The 21,988-nt window shown below is 44.4% G+C and overlaps 1 protein-coding gene across 2 annotated transcripts in view; it reads left to right on the forward strand.

The window, feature by feature from the left end:
- The window catches only part of RGS14 (regulator of G protein signaling 14), a 292,753-nt gene that overhangs the window by 124,133 nt on the left and 146,632 nt on the right, over positions 1–21,988 (forward strand). The window contains exon 7 of one of the 2 annotated variants that reach the window (XM_073566583.1): positions 20,167–20,296. The exons of the other annotated variant lie outside the window; for it this stretch is intronic. Coding sequence (XP_073422684.1) covers positions 20,167–20,296 — 130 coding nt within the window. The remainder of the gene's footprint in view (positions 1–20,166; positions 20,297–21,988) is intronic. 2 annotated transcript variants of the gene reach the window in all.

A 21,988-nucleotide genomic window follows, 5' to 3' on the forward strand; every position in this document is an offset into this window, starting at 1 on the left:
TTTTTGGAATAATTAGCAGACGCTATGTCACGTTTGGAGAGCCCCTGATGTGTGTAAATCATCCACAAATTACACCATTTTGGAAACTAAACAAAAAAAACTAAACCTTTCAGGGAACTTATTTAGATGTGTGGAAAGTACTTAACCCCCCAGGTGCTTCACAGAAGTTAATAACGTTGAACCATGAAAATAGAAATTGAAATTTTTTTCACAAAAAAGGTTTTAGCTCCAAATTTTACTTTTTCACAAAGGTAAAAGAAGTATTTTCACCAATCTGTTGTGTTATTTCTCCTGAGTACATCGATACAGCATATGTGGGGGAAAACTACTGTTTGGGCACACGGCAGGCCTTGAAAGGGAAGCGGTGCCAGAAACTTTATGAATGGAAAATGTGCCGGAATAATTTGCGGTCGCCATGTCGCATTTGGAGTGTCCCTGATGTGCCTAAACAGTGGAAACACTGAGTAAAGGTCCCGTTACATTTAGCGATGCACCAGCGATCCCGACAATGATACGACCCGGTCAGGATCGCTGGTGCATAGCTAAATGGTCGCTAGTGAGCTGCCAAACAGACAGATCTCACCAGCAGCAGTCGTTGGTCGTTACTTACCTGTCACACGCAGCTCTGCTGACATCTTCCGCCCGCGTCCATGCGTCGCTTGTCGGCGCCAGCAAGAAGCTGGCGATGAGAAAATGGACCATCCTGTTCTCGCGTGATCAGCGATATCCAGCGGGGGGGCGGTTGGAGGTAAGTGTCACATGTAGCGAGATCGCTAGCGATATCGCTGTTGCGTCACAAAATCGGTGACGCTTTAGTGAGATCGCTAGCGATCTCGCTATGTGTGAAGGGGGCTTTAGTGTCAGAATTTTGGAAACTAGACCCTCAGGGAACTTATCTAGATGTGTGGTGAGCACCTTGAACCCCCAGGTGCTTCATAGAAGCTTGTAACACATTTATCCCACAAAAAGGTTTTTTAGCCCCAAATTTTGCATTTTCACAAGGGTAACAAGTGAAAATTGACTCTAAAATTGTTGTCCAATTTCTTATCAGCATGCTGATACCCCATATGTTAAGGAAAACTACTGTTTGGGTGGACTGCAGGCCTTTGAATAAAAGTAGTGACATTTTGGATCCCAGACTTTGGAATGGTCTGTTGGTGTCATGTCGGTTTGGAGAGCCCACAATGTGCCTAAACAGTGGAAGCTCCCCAAAAGTGACCGCATTTTGGAATGTATCTAGATGCATAGTGAGCACGTTGAACCCCCAGGTGTTTCATAGAAGTTTATAATGTAGAGTCGGGAAAATAAAATTGTTGTGCAATTTCTTCTGAGTACGCTGATACCCCACCGATATGTAGTCCAAAACTACTTTTGGAGGTACAGTGCAAAGGTCAAAAGGGAAAAAGCGCCATATTGCAGTTCATATTTTTCTGGACTGGTTTGAGGCTGACATGTCATATTGGTAGAGTCCCTGAGATGCTAGAACAGCAGAACCCCCCATAAGTGACCCCATTTTACAAACTACATTTCTCAATGAATTCATTTAGGTGTACAGTGATCATATTGACTCCACAGGTGTGTCACAGAATTTTATACCATTGGGCAGTGAAGAAAAAATAATTACATTTTTACCACTAAAATTTAGTCATAACCCCAGATTTACATTTTCACATCCCAAGTGTGGCTGTACTGTGTTGCTTAGCCATATGGAAAGACTTGGGAGGGATGTCTGAAACACGTATTTCAGAGATTTACATGGAAACCCCAGTGTAAGCCCTTACCGAAGAGTGCAGAATAAATATGTGTCAAGGCTTACTGCGATCTTTTGAGAGGCAGAATGAACAAATCACCAGTAGGTGAAGAATTGGTTTTATTTATTTTTTACGCCGTTCCTTATTTGGTATAAGTGGTTAGACGACTTTATTCTTCATGTTGGTGCGATTACATCAATACCAGATTTATAGCTTTTTATGTTTGGCTGCTGTGACATATAGATACATCCAAGGTCATAAAGGGGTTAAAGAAAAATTAAAAATATACCTAAAGAGAGTATTGGATATTTTAAAGGGAACCTGTCAGGATTCTGCACAGTAACCTACACACATTGTCAGGTCGGCACCGTTATACTGATTAAAATGATACCTTGGTTGATGAAATGATGAAATCTATCTTGTGGTTGTTTAATCTTTATTTTCAGTTTGTACTTAATGAGATTCTCATGCTCTAAGACTGTCTGGAGGGGGGGTCTGCATGTGGTTCTCTTATTAGATATTCATAATGCAGACTGCTGACAGGTCACTGATCCCTCAGTGACCTGCCCCCTAGTTTGCATAATGAATTCTGTACGAACGTAAAACAAAAGCAAAAAACAAACCTTTTGCAGGCAGGTGCCAGCCATGGCACCTGCTCTGCACAAAAAATGGCATGTTTTATAAGCTCATAATACCTTTTATTCAGGTTATTCAGCTAGAGGAAAAAAGAAATCAATTTGAAAATGGAGCCTGCTGCACCTGCACAGTAGCTGCTATCGGTGTCTAGATGTGATCCAATAGCTGCTAATGCGCATGCGCCGGCGGCGCCATTTTGCTGGAGAAGAAAAAAAAATGTCTCCTCCAAAATGGCATTGCCTGAGCCTGCGCATTAGCAGCTCTCAGCTATCTCCGAGCTGCCATCTTGGAGGAGGAATTTTTTTTTCTTCTCCAGTATGATGGCGCTGCCGACGCATGCGCTGTAGCAGCTATTAGATCACAGCTAGAAACTGATAGCAGGTACTGCGCAGGCACGGTGGGTGCCAGTTTTAAATTGATTTTTTTCCCTCTTGCTGAATAACCTGAATAAAAGGTATTATTGGCACATAAAACAAGCCATTTTGCTACAGAGCATGTGCCACAGTTGGCACCACCTGCAGAAGGATTTTTTCTTTTTACGTATGTACAGATATTCATTATGCAAATTAGGGGGCAGGTCACTGAAGGATCAGTGACCTGTCAGCAGTCTGCATTATGAATATCTAATCAGAGCACCACATGCAGACCCCCACTCCAGGCCCACCTTAGGGCACGAGAATCTCATTAACTACAAACTGAAAATTAAAATTAAAGAACAACCATGAGATGGATTTCATCAACTAAGGTATCATTTTAATCAGTATAGTGGCATTGACACGACACTGTGTGTAGGTTACTGTGCACAATCCTGCTGACAGGTTCCCTTTAAGAAATGTCTAATATGTTAAAGTAGGACCCTTCCAAAAAAGTCTACCTTGTCATTGTAACCACTTAAAAAATCTTTTGGGCAAAAAAAGCTGCTAGCTATGTATTTGATATGTTTTTTTATGCAAACTCTTAATGTGTGATTGGTGAGGACTTGATGCAGAAGTGGAGTTTTTCTAAGAGTGGGTGGTGGGACTGTGGAAGTTTAGAGGGGTGGAGGCAGAGCTGGGGTGGAGTCTGGGCAGAATCTCAAGGGGTCATGAAAATTTTGCCATTATAAGGCCCTGAAATCCCTGGTGGTAGCCCTGCTCATATTACATTACATGCATGGAAACAGATTTAAACAATGTAAGTGGCAGTGCTTATTTAAAGAAGTTAAAGAAGTTACTGAATTGTAAATTGTTATGGAATGTACTGGCACTAGTGATGAGTAAGCACTAAAATACTCATTACTTGGGTCGAGCAAATCGTAATGCTCAGGTGCTTAACCCAAATAAGGAGTATAATGGAACTCAAAGGGAAACGCAAGTATTTTTCCAGCGGCCTGGAGGGGTCTAAAAATAGCAGAAAACAATGGAAACAATGCTGGAATGGCATGGGAAAGCATGAGGAAAACCCCTGGAGGCATCTCTGAATGCTAGGTCGCTGCTTGGAATAATGTTGTCAGAGTACGCCACGTTTACGGACAATAAAACATACAAAATCGCAGTTAAAATGGATTTGACTGGAAAAATTTGAAGAACATTCTTTCCAGGATAATGACTTGCATACAAGCGAAAATAAATAAGAGAAAAAAAATACTCCATACCTTTGGGCTATGTTCACACGTAATATTTTTGCTGCATTTTTGCAGGTTTGCATTTCTTTCAATGATGGAAAAAGTGGTGCATGAGACATGATCAGACAGATCCTGTTTAATTTATGAAGGAGGGACTCTGAAAGTCACAATTTTTTTTTTCAGGGCCATTAGGTGGCCATTAATATTTGTAGAAGGCCATCAGGCGGCTCTTACTATTGTTAGAGGGCCAGCAGGTGGCCCTCAATATTGTCAAAGGGCCATCAGGTGGCCCTCATTCTAATTTTAAAGGGCCAGCAGCCAGCCTTCACTAGGCATTTTTAGAGGGCCAGCAGATGGCTTTGCATAGACGTATATTGCTATTGCAAAATAATGTAATAATTTATCTATCTGAGGTGGGCAAATTTTCTTTAACGCATTAATACTGTAAAGTTTGAAACTTGAAGGGCAAGCAGGTGGCTCACCATTTATAGAGGGACAGCAGGGGCCCCCACTATTTTGAAAGGGCCAGAAGGTTCAAAGAATTTAGGAGTTGTTTTCCTGCCTCTGGCCCTGGGTTCCTTGACTGTGTGCAAGGCATCATGAAATGTGAAGATTCCCAAAGGATTTTGGGTTGCAATGTAGTGCCCAGGGTCTGAAAGCTGGGTTTGCATCCTATGTCATGGGTCTTTCAGCAGGACATTTACCCCGAATGTACTTAAAGAAGCACCCAGAAATAGATGGAAATGAACTCGAGACTTCAGAAGTTATAATTCCAGCTCCAGTAGAGCAATGTGTCCCACCACTACCTCTTAAATAAAGATGCTAGATTGCCTGTTTTGATTAATTTCTGAGTACATAAACCCATAAAAAACATGACTCAGTCAATTAAATGAGTCCATGAAAAAAGCAGCAGCAAGGCTTAAAATTTATACGGCAATAATCCCTGACTAGATGCCTCTTATATGCTATACCTACTGAAACACCTCGCTGTAGACAAATTACAGATAAGAGCGGTATTATTGTAGAATATAGAAGGGATCTGAACCAGCCCTGAATAGATGTTTTTCTTGTATGTGGCAGCAACAAACTCTAGACGAATGCAAGTAACACTGGCAACTTTCTTGAATTTCTAAGTACAGATCACAGTAAAAAACATGAATCGGTCAATGAGTCCATTTAAAAAAGCAGCAGCAAAACTTAGAATTTATAGGACAATAATTCCTGACTAGATGGCTGTCATATGCTATACCTACTGCCACTCCTCACCCAACACAAATTGCAGATAAGAGCAGTATTGTAGAAATTACTGTAGAAAGGATTTAAACTGATCCTAAAAAGATATTTTTTTCTACGTGGAAGCAACAAACTCTGGAGAAACGCAAGTAGCACTGCCAGCTTTGATGAATGTCTTAGTATAGATCACAGTAATAAAACATGAATTTATTAGGCAATAATCTCTGATAAGATGCCTGTCATATTCTATCCTTACTGCCACACATTACTGTAGACGAAATGCAGATAAGAGCGATATTATTGTAACAGAATAGAGTACCGTATATTTGAATTAGCAGTTAGTTTAATGTAGCAGCATCAAGAACTGCTATTTCATCAACCCTACTGGGGAATGTAGTGGAGCATTTCACATCTACACATCTACATAGCCTGATATGGAGAATACCAGGATCTTCTGTACTTACTGTACAAACTCTCCTGTCCTGTTTTTAAAATCCTGTATGCAGAGTGAAATCTCAGCCATCAACAAGCCACTGGATCATATACTAATAGAACCCACTGGCTCCTTTGCTTTCAAAAATGTTTCCCTCAGCTAGAAGGTGAATTCTCAGAAAAGCATTTTTTTTCCCATTACTAAGGAGTGGGTCCCTTAGACTGGTAAAGTGTATGCACTAAGTGCAGGGGATGCCAAAAATTAGAAGGACGCATTCCAATGCCCCATTGAAGAGACATAGTGGAGGGCCTCAGAAAACATTTTTTATCCATTATTAAATAGTGGGTATCCTAGACTGGTAATGCCCATGAATTACAGTAGGTGAATGGTCGGAAAAACATTTACCCCTGAAAGTTATGCATATATATAAAAAAATGTTTGAGGTAGGCCTCTAAAAATTGTTAATGTGGACATCATAAACACCCTTAAAAAATTTAAAGCGAGGGTAGCATGATCACCCTGTTAACATGGTGGTGGAGGATGACGAAACAAAAAGACAAAATCCTCAAGCATATACCCATGTTGTGGTGGGAAAGGGTGCATGAGAATGCACCAGAGAAAAACACTGCATTCGAGTTTGTTCCGCTGCTGGTATCCGGTGGTGTACAGAAGTCTGGCCCAAGCCAGCCCTTATCCTTTTCAGCCTGTCTGCATTTTCAGTTGACAGGCAGATGTGCTTATCGATTATAATACCGCCAGCGGCACTAAAAACTCGCTCTAATAAAACACTACTACCAGTGCAGGCCAGGACTCCAAGGCACAGAAAGACAACTCATGCCACATATCTAGCTTGGATACCCAATAGTTGTAAGGCACAGAGAAATCCCTGAAAATGCTGGCACGGTTGCCAAGGTACTCCTTCAGCATTTTCCAAACCTTTTCTCTCCTTGTCAGAGTACCTCGCTCACCAGGGCCTTGGCGCTGGCAGGGTTGAAGAAAATTGCCCCAGAGAGTGTTCCCCTGCCTCTGCTGTATCTGTGTTGTGTCTCCCTAGTCTCCACTCCTTGGTTGTCCAAGGAACTGTGACTTCTGCCACCAGCCTTGTTCGATGGGATTTTTTTAATAAGTGTTCAACTATGGCCTTCTGGTACTGCAACATTTTATTAGACCTCTCCGCCTTGGGAAGGAGAGAAGTAAAGTTCTCTTAGTTGCATGGGTCTAGGAGGGTGGCGAACCAGTAATTTGTGTTGGCCAAAATGCATACAATGTGAGGCTCACAGGGAAGGCAGCGGAAAATAAACTCAGCCATGTGTGCCAGACTGCCAACAGCCAAGATATCCCTGTCCTCACAAGAGGATGACTGTTCATTTGTCCTCCTTCTCATCCTCCATCTTCAGGCTATGCACACTGAACAGATGGGATGAAAGTGGTGTGGGTACTATAGTCTGTAGCACAGTCAACCATCTCCTGTTCCTCCTCATCCTCATCCTCATTCTCATTCTCATTATCACCCAATCTAAGATGTGAAGATGAGATGAGGCTGGGCTGTGTAGCATATCCCTCTATAGTTCCTTGCTCCATCTCAACTTGCTGTGTCTGCAAAGTCTCCTCTTTAATTTTGAGTAATGAGTGTTTCAGTAGACAGAGAAGCTGGATGGTGACTCTGATTATTATGTCATTGCCACTCACCATATTGGTCAAGTGCTCACAGTTTTGGAGAACCCCACAGATGTCAGACATCCATGCCCACTTATCAGCTCTTATGTGCGGAGACTGACTGGAATACCGATGGGCATGGTGTTGCTGGTATTCAACTATTGGCGTCTGCTGCTCACAAAGTCTTACCAACATATGTAACGTTGAGTTCCAATGAATGGTGACATCTCACACCAGTTGGTGAGCTGGATTTTGCAATCACTGCTGCAGAACTGCCAGGGCGGTAGCAGCTGTATCTGACTTGTAGAAATGGGCACACACGCGGCATACTTTCATAAGTAGCTCAGGCAGATCTGTGTAGGTTTTGAGAAAACACTGAACCACAAAGTTGAGCACATGGGCCAGGTTTGGTATATGTATGAGGTTGCCAAACTTCAGAGCTGCCACAAGGTTAGGGCCATTATCACACATGACCATGCCTAGTTGTAGGTTCAGGGGAGAGAGCCACAGATCCGTCTGGTCTGTTAGATCTTTCAACAAGTGTGCGGCGGTGTGTGGTTTGTCACCTAAGCCGATTAGCTTCAGCAGAGCTTGTTGCTGCTTGGCTGAGGCAGTGCTTCCAGCTTGTGACTGATGTTGACATTTCTGAGATGGAGGGAGAGGTGCAGGAACTGCTGTAGAAGGTGGGGGCAGCCATGACTGAACCAAGGCCCGCAATCCACGGTTTAGGTAACACGTGTTCCGTCCCAGGGTCCGACTGGGTCCAGGATTCCACATTGTTTATCCAGTGTGCTGTAACAGAAAAGTAGCATCCCTGGCCACAAGCACGTGTCCATGTGTTCATGGTTAATTGGACCTTCCCAGTAATAGCATTGGTCAGGGCACAGCTGATGTTATGAGACACGTGCTTATGTAAGGCAAGTCTGCACACCGGTAGAAATAGTGGTGGCTGGGGACTGAGTACTGAGGTACGGCTGCCGCCATGAGGTTGCGGAAAGCTTTCATCTCCACAAACCTAAATGTCAACATTTCTAGTGCAAGCAGTCTGGGAATGTGGCAGTTTAGTAATGTGTCATGTGGGTGGGTGGCTGAGTATTTACATTTGCGCTCCAAGGAATGCTGAGCTAAGACAAGGTTGCTGACGTTGGTTGCAAGTGTGCAACAACAGGTGAGAGGCATCTTCGCCTACATCATTGACAGGGATTTGGCGTGCATGTAGAACAAGGGAAGAGGCAGTGGTGTCACCCTCAGACACTGTTTCTGGACCCTTAAGTTTGGCCCAAGTAGGCAGGTGATTTGCTTGCTTGTGCCTGAGTATGCTGGTGGTGGCCAGCCTAGTAGTTGTGCTGCCCCTGCTGATGCTGGTATGGCAGATGTTACAAATGGCCTTTTTTGGTTTAACTGGACTATATTTAAAAAAGAGCCAGACTCAGGAACAACTAACCCTTGGCTTAGCAACTTCACTCGTGTAGGTGCTCTGGAAAACTGTTGCCTGCCTTGTGTCTCTGCTCACCCCACTGCCTCTTCCTGCCTGTTGTGGTTCTTCATATCCCTCCCCCTGTGCGCATCTGTCCTTGCTTTGAATGTCACCTTCCCAGGTTGGGTAGGTGACTTCATCGTCCACTATTTCATCTTCTACTTCCACACCCTGGTCCTCCTTGTGACGTACTGACATAACACCACTTGGCAATTGTGTCTCATCATCATCAAGCTCTTGCGATAGTATTTGCATTTTTCCACCTTTGCCTTCTTGTAAGCGTGGCTGTGCAAATATTTGGGCATCCCTACATGCGATTTCCTCATGTCCCACTTGAAACTGGCAGGGTGAGTGGCCTGAATCTATAAATGGAAATGTGAACAGCTCTTTGTAGTGTCCAAGTGTGGGATCACGTGTCTCAGCATGGTGGGAGGAAGGAGGATCAGGGTGAGGATTATGTGGTCCAGAATCATGGCTACTAAGACTGGACTGTGTGGTAGACAGAATGGTGCTGGCAAAGTGTCTGGAAACATCTGCTATCCATCTAGCAACCTTTTTAACTCTGGCCTGGCTTTAGGATGGTGTTCTGTGCCCCTTACAAAGTGGGATAGGAAGCTAGATCAACATGATGGATGTGTTTGTTGTGCTCTGGAGGCAGGCACAATTTCTCCTTTCCTACCACCTCTGTCTCTGCTCTAACCATCATCATCATCATGTCCACTTCCCTGTCCCTTATGATGCGTCATGCCCATTTTAAATTATGTATGATATATCCATGTTGAGAAAACATTGCAGTCTTACAATGGCAGGACATTTTGCTCATTTCAGATGGACTTCTTAGACTACAGTATAAATATAGCAATGCTATTTCTAAACAAACAAGTTTTATTGTTTTGGAGGCACAACTGTATCACAATAAATGCTGTATAAAATTTCACTGCTGACAAAAATTGCTGTATTACAATACCAGCAAAATTTTCCCACTTTAGATGGACATCTTAAATTGCAGTATCAATATAGTGATGTTATTTCTAACCAAAATATTTTTTGTGTATTTTGAGGCACAACTGGAGCACTATAAATGCAGTTTAAAATGTTACTGCAGAAAAAAAATGCAGTATTACTATTGCAGGAAAGTTTGCACACCTTAAATTGACTGGTTACACTGCAGGAGCAATATTGAGATCCAACCAAGTTTGGCTGTATGCTCTTGACACACAACTGCCACAGTAAAAATGGTGAACAATATTTTCCTGCTCAGAATAATTTGCAGGATTAAGAGCATTAGTTTCGAGAAGGTGGTTTGGTATAATTTGTAGGCTGCAGCATAAAGGACATGCAATTCACCCTACCCTGTCCTACACAATCCCTCCAGCACGATCTTAGTGCTGCTAACAGCAATATTATTATTGATAATCATTAGCACTAAGAAGGGCTCTTGTAGTTAAAAGAAATGTTAATGTGGTTGAATCACTGCAGCTACTAATCTGTCCCTCGCTCACCAGCACCTCTCCCTGCTCTGATTGTTTCCTTAGTACATTGTGAAGAGCATGGTGTCATGAGTCTTATATAGACCAGATGACGCTATGCAGCCAGCCAATCACAGTAGTGCCACAACCAAGATGACTATGGCATTACAGTGACTGGCAGGCAGTCCCCACATGTTTATTGGCTGTCTAAAAAGTGCTAAACAAGGGGGATGGGATTGAAGCTCCCACTCGAGCATTAAAAAATAGCTGCTGAATTACGAGCATCTCGAGCACACTGACACTTGAGCGAGTAACAAGTAGTGACAAGCATGTTCGCTCATCACTAACTGCCACTATACAGTTAGGTCCATATATATTTGGACAGAGACAGCATTTTTCTAATTTTGGTTCTAGACATTACCACAATGAATTTTAAATAAAACAATTCAGATGCAGTTGAAGTTCAGACTTTCAGCTTTCATTTGAGGGTATCCACATTAAAATTGGATGAAGGGTTTAGGAGTTTCAGCTCCTTAACATGTGCCACCCTGTTTTTAAAGGGACCAAAAGTCATTGGACAATTGACTCCAAGGCTATTTAATGGACAGGTGTGGGCAATCCCTTCGTTATGTCATTCTCAATTAAGCAGAGAAAAGGCCTGGAGTTGATTTGAGGTGTGGTGCTTGCATTTGGAAGGTTTTGCTGTGAAGGAAACCAGCGGTCAAAGGAGTTCTCCATGCTGGTGAAACAAGCCATCCTTAAGCTGCAAGAACAGAAAAAACCCATCCGAGAAATTGCTACAATATTAGGAGTGGCAAAATCTACAGTTTGGTACATCCTGAGAAAGAAAGAAAGCACTGGTGAAATCATCAATAGTGTTGAGCAATACCATCCGAGATTGAGAAATATCGGATCGGATTGGATCGGACCGATACCCAAAAAGTATCGGGTATCGCCGATTCTGATACCGGAAACCCCATTCAAGTCAATGGGACAGAAATATCGGAATAAAAAAAAAAACCCTTTCTTTACTTGTACATCCAGTTCGGGAGGGGAAAAGAGTGTGGGCGGTGCGTGGGCGGACACTGTGTGTGTGTGTGTGCAGGCGGGGTCTGTATGGGCCTCTCGGGGGTCTGTGCGGGCCTGCCGGGGGTCTGTGCGGGCCTGCTGGGGGTCTGTGCGGGCTGTCGGGGGTCTGTGCGGGCCTGCTGGGGGTCTGTGCAGGCCTGCCAGAGGTCTGTGCGGGCTGCCGGGGGTCTGTGCGGGCTGTCAGGGGTCTGTGCGGGCCTGCCGGGGGTCTGTACGGGCCTGCCGGGGTCTGTGCGGGCTGCCGGGGGTCTGTGCGGGCTGTCAGGAGTCTGTGCGTGCCTGCCGGGGGTCTGTACGGGCCTGCCGGGGGTCTGTGCGGGCCTGCCGGGGGTCTGTGCGGGCTGCCGGGGGTCTGTGCGGGCCTGCCGGGGGTTGTGTGTGTGTGCAGGCATCGTCCGATGGGACTACAAGTCCCATCGGGCTATGCCTGCTACAGTGACAGTGACTGACACATTAGCCAATGATGGGACAGTAGTAGTCCCATCATCCGGCTAATGTGTTGAATGTAAAAAAAAACAAAACATACATACTAGATACATACTACATATATACTACATTCATACAACATACATACATACTACATACATACTACATATATACTACATTCATACAACATACATACATACTACATACTACATACATACTTCATATATACTACATTCATACAACATACATACATACTACATACATACTTCATATATACTACATTCATGCAACATACATACATACTACATACATACTTCATATATACTACATTCATACAACATACATACATACTACATACATACTTCATATATACTACATTCATACAACATACATACATACTACATACATACTACATATATACTACATATATACTACATTCATACATACTACATACATACTTCATATATACTACATTCATACAACATACATACATACATACTACATGCTACATACATACTACATATATACTACATTCATACAACATACATACATACTACATGCTGCATACATACTACATATATACTACATTCATACAACATACATACTACATATATACTACATTCATACAACATACATACATACTACATACATACAACATACATAAAACATGCTACAGACATACAACATACATACTACATACAATACATACATATAGACATACAGTACATACAACATAGAGTACATACTCACCATCACTTGTCACTTTGATCCCTGAAGCCAGTGTCATCTTTAAAAAATATTAAAATAACAAACAACCGATATACTACCTGATCCGCAGAAATCCACGAGTGTCTCACGACGATCTCCCGTGGAGAACAGCAGCATCAGCTGATGCCACCGCTCTCTACGGGCCCCAGGAATACAATGACGGGAGTTAGGTATCCTTCCGCACTGTATTCCTCCACCACTGTAAAAAAATAGTCCCTAGTCTAACTTTTGGCATTGCTATGTGAGAAAGTTCCCACGCAGCTTTTGCCATAAAGTGAAACCAGTGAACTATAGTAACCTCTCAGTGATGCAGTGCAGGAGATCGTCGTGGGACACTCGTGGATCTCTGCGGATCAGGGAGTATATCGCTTGTTTATTTTAATATTTTTTAAAGATTGACATTGGCTTCGGGGATCAAAGTGACAAGTGATGGTGAGTATGTACTCTATGTTATATGTACTGTATGTCTATATGTATGTATTGTATGTAGTATGTATGTAGTATGTATGTATGTTGTATGAATGTAGTATATATCTAGTATGTATGTAGTATTTATGTATGTATGTTGTATGAATGTAGTATATATGTAGTATGTATGTATTGTGGTGTAATGACCACTGTGTCCACTAGGGGGCGCTGTGTGGATGTCCCAAGAGAACGGATGAGTGGCAGAATCCTGAAGGATAGTTATGTATCTCAAAGTGGGTGGCTTTGAGATGGAGACTTGGGTATGTGTGATCAGCAATATCATTGCTGAGGTGTTGTTTCTAAGTATAAGGGAGAAGTCTTCAGGTAACTAGAGAGATGGGCGGGTTCTGGTTGCCTACAAACCCACCCAGGGGTGTGTCTGAAAACGCCTATAGTAAAAGGATTTGTAAGTGTGTGAAGGACCTGTGATGAGGTCATAGCCATGTGACCCAGTGGGCGTGGCTACGGACCATATAAGGTGGCCAGGGTAGGTCACAAGGGGTGAATGCCGGGACCTGATTCGTCCAGTTTGGAAGGTCCTGTGAGGAGAAGGATCTCCTGGCTAGCAGCCTGTGGAGCGACTGTGTGAACATTGGCGATGTGTGCCTGAGAGCTCCCTGGAGGGAACTAACGTATGCGATGGTGAAGCCGCATAAGGAACCCTGACGGGTGAGATAATGATGAGGCTGAACAGCCTATATAATGGACGCTATGCTGATATGAACTTTGTGGTGCTTCCTTTGGTTTATGCTGAATAATAAACCTCACGGACTGATATGGTTTTATGGAAAACCCGTACCGGATGTGATTTATTTGCTGCCAAGCGAGTGTCCCCCAACCTTGAATGACAGCGCTACCTCACAATTGGTGGAGAAGGCTATGGGCAGTGGTGTAGCCTTGTTGCTGGGAGCAACGGATAAGGACTGCAAAATTCAGTGGCAAAGAGCAACGCTGAGCCAGGAGGGCTGACGGTTGTGGAAGCCATGTGATGTGCTGCTGACCAGCCACGTGTGAGCAGAGCCTGTGATGGCCTGCAAGTGGGGAACCCACTGTCCGGTTGTGGTTCTAGAAAACCGTGGGGCGGCCTAGTGAGTAAGGCGCTGTCCAGATCAATGAGCCCAGGGCGGCCGCTTCCCCAGGAGAAAGAGACTGGTAATTGCTAGTGTGCCTCTGCGGAGAAGAGGTACCCGAGGACCTGTGTGGGCAACACAGGATAAACAGACTGGTGTTCGAGTGGTACTGACCTGGGTCAATGAGTAAAACGGTGACCCGTGTGGCCGACACAGGTATCAGACAGGTGTTAGTGTGGTACTGACCTGGGTCAGTGAGGAAGACAGTGTACCTGGAGGGTTCAGTGAGGAAAGGTCCTGGAGGGTCAGCCCTTGGAGCAGAGATGGATCCCAGGAGCATGTGGTGTCACCTTGGACCTGGTGAGGCACGAGTGTTGGGCAGTCTCAGCCGGAGACAGATGTCCTGAAGAGCACCCGCTGAGCCCCTGGACCTGGTGAGGCCGGTGTGTGGGGAGATCCTGGGAGGAGGGTCGCTCCCTGAATTGCAACCGGTGCACCCTGTGTGTTGGACGGCCTCAGGTGGAGACAGGAGCATCCTGAATAGCACACAGTCAGGACACATGAGTTTTTTTGTGGTGTGTTTTTTTTCTTCTTTTTTCTCGACTCAGCCTGCGGTGGCTCAGTGGGAGTCAAGAAGGTGACAAGCGGCTTGATGTGGCTCAGTGGGGTCACGAAGGTGACAAGCGGCTTGATGTGGCTTAGTGGGGTCACGAAGGTGACAAGCGGCTTCCGGTGGATCGGCGGGTCCACGAAGACGGAGCAGCAGGAGCTGCAGTGACACCAGCCGCTGTGTGTGAACAGCAGCCGGTGGTGCCGGTGATCAGTGACAGCAGGAGCTGTGGTGGTGCCAGTGAGGACTTGTGTGGTATCATAAGAGACATAAACTGTGTGGTGTGAACTGTGGTCTGAGAAGACCGATATAACAGACATGGGGAGATCCCGAAAGGGGGTGGAGTCCCAAAAGGGGGCGGCGACCCAAATCGGGGTGGTAGCCCAAAAGGGGGTGGAGTCCCAAATTGGGGTGGTAACCAAAAAAGAAGTGGAGTCCCAAAAGGGGGTGGAGTCTCAGAGGGAGGCGGTAACCCAAATTGGGGTGGTGGTCCAGAAAGGGGTCGAGTTTGAAGAAATGGCAGCACTGGTTGGCTCTGTGGGTATGTCTGGGAAACGGCAGTGTTCATGTATGTCATTTCCAGAATGTGGAATATTCTTTCCGAGTGATGACTGGCCGCAAGTGTGTTCCGTGATGCTACACCAGGAAGGGATCTCGGGACGGTTGGACTCAAAGAGTCAGGTGACGCTGGTAGGAACTCCTCTCACTTTCTGTCTGACCGAGAAAATGGTCCAGGTTCGCTGTGCACATGGGGTCACAGTGAACTATGCGGTAGACAGAATAATGTTTGAGGGGCTTGGAGGCAGTGAGTGCCAAGGGGGCAGTTTACCATCAGACTTAGTGTATGCCTTGGAGTGGGGCCGGGACTTTGTCAGGTTTGATGATATATGCCACGAGGGTGGAGACGTTCCTACTGTTGGACTAACCAATACGAAGATGCTGACGCCTCCTAACATGGACAGGCCAGATGTAGGGGCGACCAGAGAAAGAGTTGCGTCAGATGAATTTACTGACCTGACGTCACCTGAAGGGTACCACAGTGTAAATGAGAATGGTGTGGTAAACAAAATGAGCGGAGCTGACACACGGATAGAGAGTGTCTTGGGAGTTCACCGTACGATGTGGTGTGACTGTGACGTGCTGTTGCCAGTAGCCACCACTAGGACAGAATCTAGTGCTGTGCTGACTGAAACTTGTGACAAAACTGACGCTGACCTGGTGGGTAAGACGGCGGAAGTAGTCACACGGTTAGTGAGTAACTGGAAGGATGACTTAATCTCTGGGGGTGACTGTGGCTCTGAGAAAGATAGGGAGCACAGAATAGAACGGCTAGAGAAAGAAGTCTCTGAGCGCAAAGGCCACATGGTAACGTGGCAAGGACTGTATAAGGCCCTCAGAGAGGAGGTGGATGAATGTGTCAAACGAGAAAGAGTCCTGAGACAAACGGCAGAGCACAGGGTTGAGGAGCTCAAGAAAGAGATCTTGGAGCTCATAGGTCACCTGTCCACCTGGCAAAGTGTGAACAAGAACCTCAAGGAAGAAATGGAGGAACTCAGAGGAGTAGTTAACAGTCTTCTGCGGGTGAAATTGGACGAAGACTTACCGCGGGTGATCATGAGTGATAAGACAGAACTGCCAGTAGCCATAGTGGCCAAGGGTCATGAAGTGGTCCAACTGTGTGAAGTTGATGAGTTAAGAACTGAAGAAGGCAGTCACACGGTCAGGTCAACTGTAGTGAGGGAAGTGTCTGTGGTAAGGCCAGAGCCTCCTGGCCTGGAAGAGAGCAAGACCACGTCCTTCAAGACTGTGATTGACGTTCCAGAAGACATGCAAGACGCCTGTGCAGAGGAAGGTGTACATGAGGCTTTCAAAGAGGCGGTTAAGGCGTGTGAGGTGCACTGGGAACCTGAGACTCGGCAGTTAGTGATAATATCCGCCAGAGAAGATACAGCAAACCGGGTAGCTGTCCTGAAAGAGATGCATTTGCAGTGTCTCCACGTCAAACAGTTGGTCAGGCAGAGTAATGTGAAAGCTGCTCGATGCCTGGAGTTAGCCAGGGAGGCTATGGATCGGCTGGGTTTGCGGAAAGACGTGGTTCCGGTACCCAAAGCTCTGATCGGGAGAATCATTGGAAGATCCGGGAAGGTAATGCAAGACCTTGTGAAAATCTCCGGTGTGGTGAGTGTGAGGATCCCTCCTGATAATGAAGACCCGGTATCCAGTGAAGTGGGTAGAATTCTCATCATTGTGGTTGGCTCCATGGAGAGCATGAGAGACTTTCGGATGCTCGTGGAGTATCGAGTGGGGTACCTGCAAGAAATTGAGCAGTTGAGGCTGGACCATCAGCGAATTAATAAAGAAGTACGGAATACCAGGTGGCGGCCGCCTCCAACCCAAGATGTAAGGACCCGAAGGGTTCCTCCAAGTAGTGACATGGCAGGTGGCCGAAGAATGTCAGCAAGTGGCAGTTCGACGAGCCGTGCGAGGCTGAGAGACTGCAGTTACTGTGAGACGCTGAATGAGTCAGACTCAGGCCAGACAGTAGGACCGATTAAGACTGATGACCGTACCAACCGGGAGAGCCGGTCAGTGGGAGAACGGTCAGGTGACGAAGCGCACTCTAGGAGGGTGGTGACTAAGCAGTGTCCGATGACGCAGACGGACTGCAACTGGAGGGTCAAAGACAATGACCGATATTTTGACCGCTGGGGGTGGGGGAGGCCTAACGCAGAGATAAGGCCGTATGACAGATGGAGACGGTTCTCTCAACCTGGGGGGCAAGGTGTAATGAGTGCCCGGTCTTGAGATCCTGGTGTAAGATTTGTGTGTTCAACCCCACAAGTTTGAACAGAGGAGCGGGGTATGTGGTGTAATGACCACTGTGTCCACTAGGGGGCGCTGTGTGGATGTCCCAAGAGAACGGATGAGTGGCAGAATCCTGAAGGATAGTTATGTATCTCAAAGTGGGTGGCTTTGAGATGGAGACTTGGGTATGTGTGATCAGCAACATCATTGCTGAGGTGTTGTTTCTAAGTATAAGGGAGAAGTCTTCAGGTAACTAGAGATGGGCGGGTTCAGGTTACCTACAAACCCACCCAGGGGTGTGTCTGAAAACGCCTATAGTAAAAGGCTTTGTAAGTGTGTGAAGGACCTGTGATGAGGTCATAGCCATGTGACCCAGTGGGCGTGGCTACGGACCATATAAGGTGGCCAGGGTAGGTCACAAGGGGTGAATGCCGGGACCTGATTCGTCCAGTTTGGAAGGTCCTGTGAGGAGAAGGATCTCCTGGCTAGCAGCCTGTGGAGCGGCTGTGTGAACATTGGCGATGTGTGCCTGAGAGCTCCCTGGAGGGAACTAACGTATGCGATGGTGAAGCCGCATAAGGAACCCTGACGGGTGAGATAATGATGAGGCTGAATAGCCTATATAATGGACGCTATGCTGATATGAACTTTGTGGTGCTTCCTTTTGTTTTGCTGAATAATAAACCTCACGGACTGATATGGTTTTATGGAAAACCCGTACTGGATGTGATTTATTTGCTGCCAAGCGAGTGTCCCCCATCCTTGAATGACAGCGCTACCTCACAGTATGTATGTATGTATGTATGTATGTATGTATGTATGTTGTATGAATATAGTATATATGTAGTATGTATGTATGTTGTATGAATGTAGTATATATGTTGTATGAATGTTGTATATATGTATGTAGTATGTATGTTATTTTTTTTTTTTTTTACATTCAACACATTAGCCGGATGATGGGACTACTACTGTCCCATCATTGGCTAATGTGTCAATCACTGTCATTGTAGCAGGCATAGCCCGATGGGACTTGTAGTCCCATCGGACAATGCCTGCACACACACACACAACCCCCGGCAGGCCCGCACAGACCCCCAGCAGCCCGCACAGACCCCCGGCAGGCCCGTACAGACCCCCGGCAGCTCGCACAGACCCCCGGCAGGCCCGCACAGACCCCCGGCAGGCCCACACAGACCGCGCATAATGATGCGCACAGACTGCGCATCATGATGACATCATTTCAGCAGCCAATCACAGCCACAACACTGACTCATTGCAATATGGGAATTTCTGATTCCGGTATCCGATATTGTAAAAATATCGGTACTCGGTATCGGAATTTCGATACAGCGAATATCGGCCGATACCCAATATTTGCAGTATCGGAATGCTCAAAACTACTCATCAATGCAAAAAGACCTGGGTGCCCATGGAAGACAACAGTGGTGGATGATCGCAGAATAATCTCCATGGTGAAGAGAAACCCCTTCACAACAGCCAACCAAGTGAACAACACTCTCCAGGAGGCAGGTGTATCAATATCCAAATCTACCATAAAGAGAAGACTGCATGAAAGTAAATACAGAGGGTTCACTGCACGGTGCAAGCCACTCATAAGCATCAAGAATAAAAAGTCTAGACTGGACTTTGCTAAAAAAAATCTAAAAAAGCCAGCACAGTTCTGGAAGAACATTCTTTGGACAGATGAAACCAAGATCAACCTCTACCAGAATGATGGAAAGAGAAAAGTATGGCGAAGGCGTGGTACAGCTCATGATCCAAAGCATACCACATCATCTGTAAAACACGGTTGAGGCAGTGTGATGGCTTGGGCATGCATGGCTGCCTGTGGCACTGGGTCACTAGTGTTTATTGATGATGTGACACAGGATAGAAGCAGCCGAATGAATTCTGAGGTATTCAGAGCCATACTGTGGGCTCAGATCCAGCCAAATGCAGCCAAACTGATTGGTTGTCGTTTCATACTACAGATGGACAATGACCCAAAACATACATTAAAGCCAAAGCAACCCAGGAGTTTATTAAAGCAAAGAAGTGGAATATTCTTGAATGGCCAAGTCAGTCACCTGATCTCAACCCAATTTGAGCATGCATTTCACTTGTTAAAGACTAAACTTCAGACAGAAAGGCCCACAAACAAACAGCAACTGAAAACCACCGCAGTGAAGGCCTGGCAGAGCATCAAAAAGGAGGAAACACAGCGTCTGGTGATGCCCATGAGTTCAAGACTTTAGGCAGTCATTGCCAACAAAGGGTTTTCAACCAAGTACTAGAAATGAACATTTTATTTACAATTATTTAATCTGTCCAATTACTTCTGGTCCCTTTAAAAACAGGGTGGCACATGTTAAGGAGCTGAAACTCCTAAACCCTTTATCCAATTTTAATGTGGATACCCTCAAATGAAAGCTGAAAGTCTGAACTTCAACTGCATCTGAATTGTTTTGTTTAAAATTCATTGTGGTAATGTCTAGAACCAAAATTAGAAAAATGTTGTCTCTGTCCAAATATATATGGACCTAACTGTATAAGAGATAATAGTAGTCTAAATAATATTTTCTACTTATATTAAAGTTTACATGAAGATATCATCTATCAAAGAAACAACTCTGACTTGTTTTTACAATGAATCCTTTTTTTATTTTAAGAAAAAGAAATTGGGACCTAGGAAGTCGTTGCCACTTGGTATCGAGGTATCTGGATTAGACCATTTAATAGATAATTGCAAAGGACACATTAGATCCTTCAAACGGAAGGATCGCAGAGGAAATGTTAGAGGTGAAATTAATGTTCTTACATATTTTACATTTTATTTGTTGCATGATTAGGACTTGCATGAATGGGACATATTCATAAAACTATCATTTCGGTAACTTTATTCCATCAGCAATATTGGCATAAAAGCCAGAATTGGGTCTTATTGTTACAATTGGGGCATGGCTATAACATATTAAAGTATACTGATCACCAATAACTGAGATACAGAGCATAGCAATACAATGAAGCTGTAATATTAACTACCCATCAAAATACTCTAAGGTTAAGTTCCCACCATGAGATTTTGATGAATTTTTGATGCTGCATATTCTTGTTGCACAAAAAAATTCAGCGTCTCTTACAGTTCCAGCAAATGGATGGTATTTATGAAAATCTCATACCCACTGTGCTTTTTTTTTACGAAGCATAAACTGAGCTGCTGGGCATGTTTGAAATTTGTAAAAAGTCAATTTCTGCTGCATGTATGAGTTTTTTTTCGCAGATTTTCACCATAGAATTGTATGATGTAGAGAAAATGTATGTGCATGCGTATTTAGTGCATTTCCACAGCAGAAATGCACTAAAAATGCAAGAAAACCGCACGTAACTGTATCAATAAAGGCAATGCACTCAACAACGCAGTGAAACAAAAAAGGCAAGTAATCTAACTTACTAGCATACGATTTGGTGAGGCAGAAAAAAGTATGACTCTTTTTTCAGTTTCTGGTCATGGCTCCTTTTTTCTATGGAAGAGTAATTGAAATGTTGATACATACAATTACATTTTAGTATGCTGTACGCTTCCAGCTTTATAGTAACATTTTTCTGCTTCAACATGACTGTGCTAAATTGCATAAAGCAAGATCCATAAATGCATGATTTAACACCTTTACCCCCCCAAGCCTGTTTGCATCTTCATGACCAGGCCAAATTTTACATTTCTGACCACTGTCACTTTATGAGGTTATAACTCTGGAACGCTTCAGCGGATCTTACTGATTCTGAGGTTGTTTTTTCGTGACATATTGTAATTTATGATAGTGGTAAAATTTCTTCACTATGACTTGTGTTTATGTGAAAAATGGAAATTTGGCAAAAACTGTGAAAATGTAGCAATTTTAAAACTTTCAATTTTTGTGCCATTAAATTAAAGTTATATGTCATGCAAAATAGTTCATAAATAACATTTCCCACATGTCTACTTTACAGCAGCACAATTTTTTTCAGCAAAATTTACAAAACCATTTTTTCAAGGAATACATTTCCTTTGAAGTCACTTTCAGCGGTCTATGTGACAAATAAATACCCAAAAGTGACAACTAGAGATGAGCGACTTTGCCTTTCTTCGGGTCGAGTCGGGTTTCACGAAACCCGATTTTCGCAAAAGTCGGGTCGAACGAAATCGGACGATTATTGTGAAAAGTCGAAGTCCGACTGAAACATGAAACCCAATGTAAGTCAATAGGGAAGAAAAGTCGGCAGTGAGTGGAGGACAGGAAACACACCTACAGTGCCCATTTTAATGCCAAAAACATCAATTCTTATTACTTAAGATTGTCAACCTTAATTTACTTTATAATAGTTAGGCATTGAAAACTGGGGGTTACTTGGCTAAGGTTGTGGGGGGGGGGAGGGCTGGCTCCAGATTTTCGTGGGCCCAGGGCTTAAGAGTGTCACTGGGCTCCTTTAACACATGACACAATTTATGATCCT

The sequence above is a fragment of the Dendrobates tinctorius genome, unplaced genomic scaffold, assembly GCF_039654945.1.
Source record: "Dendrobates tinctorius isolate UK_male_01 unplaced genomic scaffold, ASM3965494v1 ptg000001l, whole genome shotgun sequence".
NCBI lineage: Eukaryota > Metazoa > Chordata > Amphibia > Anura > Dendrobatidae > Dendrobates > Dendrobates tinctorius.